We start from the raw sequence: 11,029 nt of genomic DNA on the forward strand, positions 1-11,029 counted from the left end.
ACATGCTAATCCCACAGACAATCTCCCTGTTATATTATCTCTCTGTGTGGGGCTGTGTGGTCTTTTTACCATGCATGAACCATGGGTAAATGAATTCATCACCCACAGAGTCCAGCAGTCTGTAAGTCATCAGCGGGGTGTAGCTTTGTTGGCTGGCCTTATTTGCAAATGCTCTTGTCGTTTAGACCATTTTTGTCAAAGCCGTCACTGCATGCAGACCAATTCCTTTACTGGAATGGCTGGTAATTGGAAGTTTAGCCTGGCCTTTGTCCCAGATAAATTATCCTCCAAATCACCACTCCTGCTCCTTCCTGACCCTCAGTACTGGATCAAATCGGATCCATATGAGCGTCCACTCTGATGGCTCTAAGTAAAATATGATGCTTGCAAGTGGCCAATTAGCTTCGCTTATCATAGGCATGTTGACAGATGTCACCTACAGACCAGTATCTGGCCCAGTAATAGCAAAATACAAAGTCTTTGATGACAGCAAAGATAGTGACTGAAATCCAAAACAATTAGTTGAAAGATGCCAAAATGGTAGAAATGGCCCCTGGTACAGCAGCACTCTACCCCATGTGAAACCAGCATGCTGTAGATTCTGAAAGCACAGTTCCATCCTGCATCAGGTGTCACTTCCACATACTGACAGAGAATGTGGTGCGTCTGAGTCAGAGCAGTCGGGGAACTTTCTGCTTCCCTCTCGGTTGGTTTATCAGATCTTGCGGTGAGCCCATTCCGGCCAGCTGTGGCCACAGGGCAGCTCTAACAGGCGTCTGTCAGGATGTGTTTGGGGAGTGTTCAGATGAGTGTGAAAGGATGCAGCACTGACGGATGACTTACGAGCACCTCAGCTGTCAGCGTGTGTCAATAAGCAGAGCTCTTTCAGAGGGAGAGGAGACGCTACTGTGTTCTCAGCTCAGTTATTTAAAGGCTGTTGTACTGCTGATATCTTGTGATTTCTCTCGAGGAGCTCCTTTGTTATGCAGCAGCAGCAGCTGTGAAATTAAGTGTGCGCCATCTTAAAATCAGCGACTTCATCAGCACATTGGTTCAAAGGACGCCAAATAAACAACCACAGTTTTCATTTGTTCAGATGGAAGGCAGCCATAATAACATGGAGGGCCAAATGTTAATCAAACAAACAGGGTTCTACTTTAGTATTTCTGCTTTTAGATTAACAGCTCCTTCACATAGTGTTTAGTGGCCCTCGTGGTTAACCAGCATGTTCTATGTATGCACAGGAAGAGCTCCAGTCTGAGGGTGTGTTTACACTGCTACTGTTCAGGCAGTGGGTATGCACATACTGTAGGTCTGAAAGCTCAGCACACTGCCTGCCAGGATGATGATGGATAGTACTCACCTGCCACAATATAATATCAAGGTCTGAGATACAGTGGTGTGAAAGTGTTTGCCCCCTTGGTGATTTCTTATTTATTTTTTTTGTATGTTTGTCATACTTAAATGTTTCAGATCAAACAAATGGCATCTTTACATATGATGATTTTTACTGTACACATGAGAAGATGGGAAGCTGTGAGGACAGTGATGGCAGTGCAAACATGGTGGTCTAAGGGACACACCACTGCAATAATATAACTTACTAGTACTACATAGCTGTGATGGACTGGTGACCTGTCTGGCGTGTACCTGCCTCTCATCTGTAGATAGCTGGGAGAGGCTCCACCTCTGTGGTCCTGTACTACAGGAAACAGCAGGTTCAGAAGATAGATAGATGGATGGATGGGTGGATGGGTGGGTGGATGTACTAGGTAGCAGAGCCAAGGGAGTAATTGCTATTAAATATAACCTTAATTTCTGATGTTTACCTGGCAACACACAGAAATATTTACTTTCATTTTTATTGGCCAGAATTTTGACCTTGAAACAAACATGAAGGCAAAATGATTAACCCCCCTATGAAAATGCCATTCAAATGTTTCTCTAATGCTTTTTAAAGGAGCTTTTTAACAACATTTCAACAGTTCAAACTTTAACACTGGCATAAGTGAAATAAGTTTGGACCTGAGAAAAATAATCTACATGTCTACTTCCAGTTTTTAGGAACTAGTGTGAGAAGAAGGTGAGGTGCATTTGGAAGGTTCTGGAAAGGCCACTAGTGAGAGATGTGTCTTAGGAGCCTAGAACAACTTTCAAGACACTAGTGAATGATTTGGGCAGGTCTGGATCTGAAGTGTCAGCCGTCACCAGTGCCCTGCACAGGAATGGACTTCAAACCAACAAAGACTTCTGCAAAGAAGACACCTTCAAGCCAGACTGAGGTATGGAAAGGAATCATGAAAAATGACTATCCGAATATATTTTGAAAGAACACCAGAAGCAGTGTGCAGTAAAACTGGGTCTTAGTTGTCACTTTGTCTTCCAACATGACGACCTGAAGCATACATAGTGAACTTTATTCTTGTATCATTCGCTTACTAGTGAAGAATTATGACTCACATTTAGGGCATTGTGTGTTCTGCATGCTTCTGCAGTCGTACTTCTATTTCCAGTGGTGGCTAATGTAGCTAAAGTTAGCTTCTGCTCCTATTTTTAGCCAGATGTTTGTTTTATAGCTTTTAAAGTGGTTTTAATAAACAGTTTAATCAGCTGGGTTCTGATCTACAAGACGTCACCCTGTCCCCGATCACGGAGAAACAACAGTGACGTTATTACTACAGAAATTACACAACCTTTCTGAAAGCTCACAACAAGGATACACACATTAAAGTGTCTCTAAATGAGGTAAAGCACGGCGCTCTGTTGACACATTCTGTCAGCGTCACAGTCTGTTTCTCAGACGTAGCCTCTGTGCTGGTCATAAAACTTAACAACATCCAGTCCACTCACTGTAACACTGGTATGTGTTCAACTTCCATTAAAGTAAATGGGCGACCAGGAGGCCATGAGCGAATGTTGGGAGAATGCTGTGAGGCAGATGTGAGGCCAGCATCTGCCAAGTTAAAAGTGGGGAAAGTGTCTGCTACCCTATGCTGAAATGAAGTCATCTCTCCTCATATCTCTCAGCAGTATGAAGTGAGCAGCCATTGAAATCTCTTAAACCCAGTCAGCCTGTGGAAATGGCGCTCCAGTGGACCATTGTTAGGCCTCCCAAATGGGACAACAGGCCCAACAGAGAGAGGTGTTTCCTCCACAGAGACATCAGTGCTGTCTAACAGGGACGTTACAGCATCTACAAACTAATTCTGACTCATTCCTAAAATGTGTTTCTCTTGGCACCTGCAGGGAGCTGACTGTTTGGTTGAGAGTTAAGCAGGTCATAAATCATCGGCTTCTCCTTCTTCTGCCTTTGAATTGGTCACTCCTCTATACATGTGAATCCCACCACCCACTACAATGATGACGTGGGACCTATTTAGAATCTGTTACAGAAATAGCCAGATTTTGTGTGTGTATTAGTTATGTGGCTTGTAAATTGTTCACATTACAGCACATTTAAGTTTTAACACACAAAGGACCATCACTCATAATCCTCTTACCATGCAAGACAGCTGGATCCCAAGCACAAACCCAGTTTTAGGACAGTGTTTAGAAACAGTGTTGATATTATCACAGCATCTGCTCTGTCTATCCAGATTCATCCAGAGCAGTTTATTCTGCCTGCACTGGTACTGCCCCGTGGAACTCAAATCCACAAAGACCAGACTCTTTGTACAGAAGACTTAGAGATAGCTGGTCCACTATTTATAATAAGTGAAAAAATAATAAAGTGAAAAATAAAGACACAAAATAAAAGGTTCAGTTGCAAATCTTACACAGATCTTTATTGTTCTTTTAATTACATTAGGTTCATGGCAAACCAAATTGCCTCACTCTCTTTTTCTTTGTACATCCAAAATCCCTTTTCCTCTCCTTCCCCTACATACCGTTTCCATCATTTACTCTTTTTTTCAATCTATCAACCTTTATGAACAAGACTTCACATCCTGCTCTGACACTCTGTCTCTATTCCAAAACATACTCTTATCCATCTTATTCACTTTCTCTTTACCCTTTAACAACATTCTATTATTACCAACCAGTCCTTTACACAGTTCACTGTCCTGTCCCTCAGGACAGGTGCATACATCCTGTTGTCTCTACTGGTGTGAGCAGTGTCCACAACTAAAGCTCAATGCAAGATGCTACACTGAAAGTCATCTCATTCTGAAAGGTCAGCTTTTTAAAAAAAAAAACCAACGTGGCTCAGTTCAAAATTTTGTTTTGAAACAAAATTCTTCATCTCTTCTCTGATATGATTCATCTGATGGTTTGTTGTACAAACTGACATCCCATCTGTTCTGGTTTAAATTAATGCCTCTGCTGTAAATTAAATAAAATATAATGTCCAGGTTCTATCGTCTGTCGCCTAAGGAATGTATAAAAATAAGACATGTCTTCTGATTAATCCAAAAATCAGATTTTTTAGAGTTATTTGTAGCTTTGTGTGGTACATCTCACCTTCTGGGGGAATTCTCATTCGTTCATTCTTCTCCTAACCATGCTCTAAAAGCTAAAACAGTGCTGCTTTATGATACCTAAAAAAAATACAATAAATTTAAGAATATAAAAATGTAAATCTTCTTATTAGCCCCCAAAACAGGTCTAAAATAATGCTTAAATATCAAATTAATAGTAAACAGGATTTGATGCACCACCTCTTTCTTCAAAAAAAGTCTTCTCTCATTTGTTTCTTGTGCTTCCCTTTTGGAGCTGGTGGAAGCTGTGCACATCTCTCCAGAATACTGTGTCCTTGTGGGGTGCACTTGAATGGAGGGGTAATAGCTGCCGAAGAGGACAGTAACGCAGAACACTGTTGCAATAATACGCACGCACCCAGACACACATAAATACAAGTCCCGCTCTCCTCCGCGTTGTTTCATGTACAAAAATCACATTGTCCACCCAGGAGTCCATGTTCTCCCCACACCTAACTTTACACCATCGTCTCTTTCCTCTTCCCTAAAGAACACAGAGGCTTCTTGTCCTTTTTGGTTTTGTGTGTTGTGGGTAAAGACAGTGGTGAGGATGATGATGACGTGGATGAAGGAGAAGAGGTGGTAGGGCTGGGGGTTGTGCTGGTGCATGGCGAGCAGGGAGCTGACTGAGAAGTCGGCTGCGGGCAGTTCTCGTCTGCTTCCTCCATGTGGATGATGGCAGAGGCGGAGGAGGGGCGGCGCTTTGAGCGGGTGTCGCTTGTGGGTGGGCTGGGGGTGGAGGGCTCGCTGAGGGGCCGGTGGACGGAGATGGCACTGCGGATACAGTTAAGCCACTGCTGCTTGTGGAAAACATCGTTGACCTGCAGCGTGTGGGACTGTGCCTGGCTTGGATCTTGGGAGCGCACACGAAAAATGTTCTTGGCTGCAAAAAAAAACAGGAAATTAAATTAGGAATCAGAAAACAGGGAAAAAAGTTGTCTTGTGACGTTTTTTAAGACTTTCTCTGAGCCTCACCTTTGTCTGCATTGCTGAAGGCACCTCTGAAGGAGCCTCCCATTCTGACGTCTCCATCCTGCAGGTCCTCCAGCACCAAGTCCGGCACTGGGATTGGCTGCCGGTACACCTGGAAACACTGGCGCTCGTTTCTGGTGACGGGGCGTGTCAGGACCAGCAGCTCAGTGAACAGGAACACATGCAGCTTCTGCAACAATCAAAAAAACAGAAAAATATTAACATCTTACTTAACCAGCAGAGGATGTTCATCAAGGTTCATACTGGTCTGCTTAAAACCACAGTGTGCAGACAGCCTGGGCTGTGAGTGTTGTGTGTTTTGCTCACCGTGCCGCTCTTGTTTCGCAGCTCTCCATGACACAGCAGGCTCTTGCACTGCTCGATGCAGGGGTCCCTCTGCCTGTCGTCCAGATACTCTAGCTTGTCAATGTAGTACTGGCACTCAGACTCTCCTTTCTTCATGTTGATGTCAGACAGAACACCCTGGATGATGGTGATCTGGACACACAAGGGGTTTTATTAATACTTGAAGCATTTTTAAGATGAAGAGGATACTGGTGCTTTTGGTCTGGTGTGTGTTTGTGTGTGTCCTGCACTTACAGCTTCTTCCAGGCTGGCGGTGTCGGGATGCTCTGCTGGAGTGTGTCTCAGGATTTCCTTGAGCAGCAGTGGGTACTTGACCAAGCGGGAGCGCGGGATGTCCAGGAAGCTCCACAGGTCCAACTTGCGGCTGAAGGGGGACTCGAGGCAGCGCTGCAGGAAATCCTGCACCCGCCGGTCCTGCTTCTTCTGGTCCAGGAGTGCCTTAGCAGCCAGCTGGTTGCTGCAGTAGTCTTTGTAGGCATTGAGCCTGGGCAGCTGCAGACGAAAGAGGAACACTTAAAATAACGGGTCTCTTATTTTGAGTTTTAACACTAGCAGATGACTTGGTGAAGGAAACTTACCCAGCTTACAACAATCTGCCCGATCTGGCCCACAGTCCCATCTGGCCCTGTAGCTTTGGACAGCTGAGCCAGCAGGTCTTCATGCAGGGGGATGTAGGCATCCAGGTTGCCGAAAATGTGAGTGAGCTCCTCCTCAGACATGATGGAGAGCTTCAGCATCGGGTCATGGTACGCCTGTGGACAGGAGCAGAGCCAAAAATGTCAAATAACATCCAGGCAGCACTGCTAAGAATAACTTGGCAAAGAGCTTTAGGGGTACAAGAGAAAGACAGAGGAACAATTCCTGTCTTTTTATAGTTCCTGGCCTGGCTGCGTGGAAAGCCTGCCAGACTATAATTTAATCTGTTAGCTTTATATGTACTCCCTCTGCCTCAGAGCTTTTAAAAGTACAAACCTTGCGTGCAAGCTGGAGGTCCTCAATCAGGTCCTGTTCTCCACGAGACAGCTCAAATATGGCCTGAGGAAGGGAGGAGGCAAAGAAAGATACTTTTTTAACAAAACACATAAATCAGAACATTACATTATTACCAGAGATAGACCTTAGACTGAGTCTAAAAGTACATGGAGCCAAATCAGTGAGGTGATCTCTGTTCTTGCTCTCTGTACACAGATCAATGGTTTTGACAGTTGGCTAAGATGTCTGACATATACAGGACAAGTAGGGACTGCACAGGGGTTTGTGGGTCTGTCAGGTCTATGTGAGTTTGCACAGACAGGGGGAGCCTTGGGTGACTTTTAGCCTCATTTAGACAGACACAAATCCTGCATGGATGTGTGAAAACTGTCTGGTAGACAGGTAAGAATATTTGCTGTCTGTGGGTCTCTGACATCATTTGTGTACACTTAACATCAAAATCATGCTTTACCTATTTCTACTGTATTTCCATGCCTTAGCATTGATTCTCACCTCTTGACGCTTGATCTCCTTAGTGGAGAAAGTTCCTTTCTGATGGACATCTAAGGTCTCTGACCACAGGGTGCTGTTCCTCCTTTTGGGCGGTGTCGGGGCCGCTGCCTTGCTGCAAGGCTTCTGGGGCATGCCCGGCGACTTGCCATCACCTCGGAAGGAGGCCTGCAGATGGATAGGAAGACCGTTAGGCATGTCTGAAATGGTGAGACTGAGGATTTGTCTGTCTGTGGGATGTCACAGGTGCTTACCTGGATGGTTTGGCCGAAGCGCCGGACGGCCCCATTCTTCACCGGAGAGATGAGGTTAGCTAGCGACGTCACCCTGCCGGGAGGTCGGACACGCTTGTTGCTGGGTTCCTGGTGAAGCAGGAGAAAAATAGTTGAAAAGGCTTTTTACAGGAAAGTTCTAAACTTTTTCAATGGGCCACAGAGGGTCAGAAGGAATCAGTAATCTGCAGTAAGTCCCTTGTGACAAAACACATCAAGTCAAGTCATAAATCCTAAATATTATTGACTCTGCCTGCTCTGAACTGAGGAAAGAGGAGTAGCTGGAACCGAGGTCAAGTCGCAGGCAGACAGACTGGCGGACACGGTGAGGAGGAGGAAGCAGCTGTTGGCTTCATCATGTGAAGAGTCTTGAGCCAGGCCAGCCCACTGAGTACAATGAACCTCTCTGACTGCTGATCTGGAGGGGAAGGGGGTTTGGAGGAATGCCAGGAATGCACGAGACTTTGCTCCTCAGCTGTTCAACACCCCTCCACACACACTGCTCTGCTACTATCTGGCCAGACCAACAGCTACACAGCCACTCCAGAGAGGATCTGTTCCATCACTCAGAGTGTGAGAAATGCTTCCTGATTGCTTTAACTCTCACAGACAGAGCAGTGTTGCAGTGTGTCAGGCCCGATCAGTGACACAGACCACTGCTGTGAGCCAGTACAAACAGTGCTTGTGTTTAGACAGTGCGGCGAGTTGAGGCAGGCTTCTCGACAAGCCTTGCGTGAGAGCAGCACTACACCTGCGCTAGGTGACACCCACCCCCCCACTACTCCTCACCCAGCCCTGAGGCCTCAGTTTGGCCTTGTTCCAACAACAACAGGCCAAAGGGATCAAAGAGTTAAACATGTGGAATAATGATTTCATGCTGCAGAGACTCTTCAAAAACACCACGAGACAGCCACAACAACAATTAGGATTTCTAAACTTTACTCTCTTTACAAAACATCTTATGGGTACTCACTGAAATGCTGTATTTTTTCCTGGCTCAGGGCAAAAAGGATTTTGCCTTGGCTCAGCAAATGTGGGAAATAGCAGCCATGAAGGCTCCGTGGACACAGCTGTGGAACAGATCTGCACAGTCTGCTGTGGCCTGAGAGCTGCTGTGGCTGTGGTCATGGTCTGCTGTAGTTAGGGCTTTCCACGGTCAGCTTTTAGAATGTAACAAGCCCTCTTGTGGCAGGGCCTAGTCAAGATGCGCCACATGTCCGCTGCACTGACTACAGTCTATACGGAGGACATACATTTGTAGTCGTTTGATTGGATCAGACATACCTACCTCTAATATGTGACCTTTTAAAATCTGTGGACAAAAAAGAGGCAGTTAGGTGAGGGGGGTGGGGGTTCAAAAGTCAATATTGGAAAAGCATGCTGGCCATTATGCTCTTCCTGTCCTTTGGGGACCGGTCCTAGAAAAACAAAGGGCCACTAGTCCTGCTCTTTGTATATCAGCTGTAGAGTGCAGCAGTGCAGATAGACAGGGAAAGTTGCTATTCCTGGCAGTCTGTGGAGTTACGAGTCAGACTCACTGCAGGAAACCAGACAGATCCAGGGGATTGTGCTGCTGCTTGGAAAAAGCACTATCATTGAAACTATGACCCTCCAGACATACATAAGGCACATTTAAACTTCCAACCTGAGATTACAACCTCATAAACATCAGGAGTTTGTTCAGGGTTGCCAGAAGTTCCCTTCCTGTGCCTTCCCTTTGATGAAACCTCATGTGTGCTGAAAGCTAAACCCCCAGATGTATCCCTGTGATTACAGCACAGCTTGAGCTGATAGAAAAATAGTGCAGGCAGACTGCAAATCTAGGAGTGGAGGTCATCAGTGAGTCAACATAGAGGGAAGAGAATCCCTGCCTACAGTAAAAATGTTTTAAATAAGGCAATTCCATGATACAAGAAGTCACTTCACAAACTGTGTTCTCACTTCTCCCTATGATGAGTTTACAGTCAATGAAACCACATGTCCCCTTCCGTGAAAAGCCTCAAAAGGAGAAGAATGGAGCTGAAATAGTGGCTTCAGTAAGTACTGAAAACACACCTGGAACTCAACACTGGTGTCCCTGTAACTGGGCTTGCAGTCTAAAGCTGCTGTGCTAGATTTGCATCCGACAAAACCTGTTTTAACTTCAAATGTCACAGGTCAAAAGCAAAGTATTACTTTTGGATGTAAGGGTGTTGACTGAGACTACAGCTCCTGCTGTTTCACAGTTTGACTCCTCAGTCCTCATTCCCCCATATCCCACAGGGACTAAGATGCCAGCTGGGATGCATGTTTAAGAATGAACAGTCAATACGCAATCTGTTAACAACTTTAGAAAGGTGCAGCTTAATCCAATGATTAACTTTTAGACAGTATCTGTAGCTTTGGTTAGTCACAAGGGTCAAAGTCTCAACTCACACACTTACAAACAGTGTCTGCCTAAAGGAGATAAAACCCAGGTTAGGTGCTGATTCACTCACAATCTGACACATGACGCAAAGATATGACTTCATTGGAAGGAGTTCCTTTCAAACATTTACTGATTTACTGCATTACTGGACTTCAATATTAATAACTACTGTCTTTGCATCTTACCTCTGACTCTTTGTTGGCTTGGTTCTGGTAGTCTATCACTTGCAGAGTCCGTTTGATAGGCACCAAGCTACCCAGTTCATCGTAAGCCACCATAGCTTTCAATAAAAACACGGTATCCTTTTAATCCTCGCAAGTTAGCTCCAAGTAATCCACATCAGAGAAAAAGTAGATGAAAATAAAGATTTGGTTGAGTAAAAAACAAACTAAATAAATAAATACACCTTCTCCTTCCCCTATTTGTCTTCTTCCATTGCAGGATGGGGCTTTCTGAAAGCTGCCCTCACACACACTTTCTAAACTTTGGTCTGAGGCATACAGAGGGAGGGAGGGCTTTATACAGCAAGGCAGGAGGGAGGAGCCTGCCTCTCTGTACAGCCCTGGTGGCTGTAGATGAAGAGAGCTTGGTTTATGTGATATTAAGGAGAAGCTGCCCGTAGGCTCTGTTGATGCATCCACACATAGTGAAAACAGTAGTGAGAAATTTTAAAGTTGTTCTAAGTTTTAAGTTGGGTTGACACAAACAGTTCTGATAAGGGCTGATGTGGGCTGCACCTATACACCCTGGTTAATATAGGTTAACATGGGTTTTAGTTAAGGTTTCGTTCAGGCAATTGGGTTTTGAAGTGCAGCAATAAATAAACTTTAAAAACACTTTTAGAAAATAAGAAGGTATTTATAGACAAAACCAGTTATTCAATACTTATTATTAATGAATAATACATCTAATTTTTTAGATATTGACTGGATTTTGCTTTTAGTAGTTTTAATTTGTGAGTTACAATTAAAGAATAAAAACCAAAACCACAGGTTTAAATATTATGGTTGAGTATGTAAATACTTTTTTTTAATATATAATCATAAAATTAT

General features: G+C 44.5%; 1 protein-coding gene across 1 annotated transcript; it reads right to left on the minus strand.

The window, feature by feature from the left end:
- Positions 1–4,190: 4,190 nt before the first annotated feature.
- LOC114429229 (neuroepithelial cell-transforming gene 1 protein-like) lies at positions 4,191–10,476 on the minus strand. Its single transcript, XM_028398164.1, has 9 exons — positions 10,163–10,476; positions 7,553–7,660; positions 7,302–7,466; positions 6,789–6,851; positions 6,395–6,568; positions 6,051–6,308; positions 5,778–5,948; positions 5,454–5,640; positions 4,191–5,361 (listed from the first exon to the last, which is right to left on the minus strand). The coding sequence occupies exons 1-9, from the start codon at positions 10,253–10,255 to the stop codon at positions 4,937–4,939; spliced, it is 1,644 nt and encodes a 547-aa protein (XP_028253965.1). The 5' UTR covers positions 10,256–10,476; the 3' UTR covers positions 4,191–4,936.
- Positions 10,477–11,029: the final 553 nt, after the last annotated feature.

The sequence above is a fragment of the Parambassis ranga genome, chromosome 2 (genome assembly GCF_900634625.1).
Source record: "Parambassis ranga chromosome 2, fParRan2.1, whole genome shotgun sequence".
In the NCBI taxonomy this organism is placed as follows: Eukaryota; Metazoa; Chordata; class Actinopteri; family Ambassidae; genus Parambassis; species Parambassis ranga.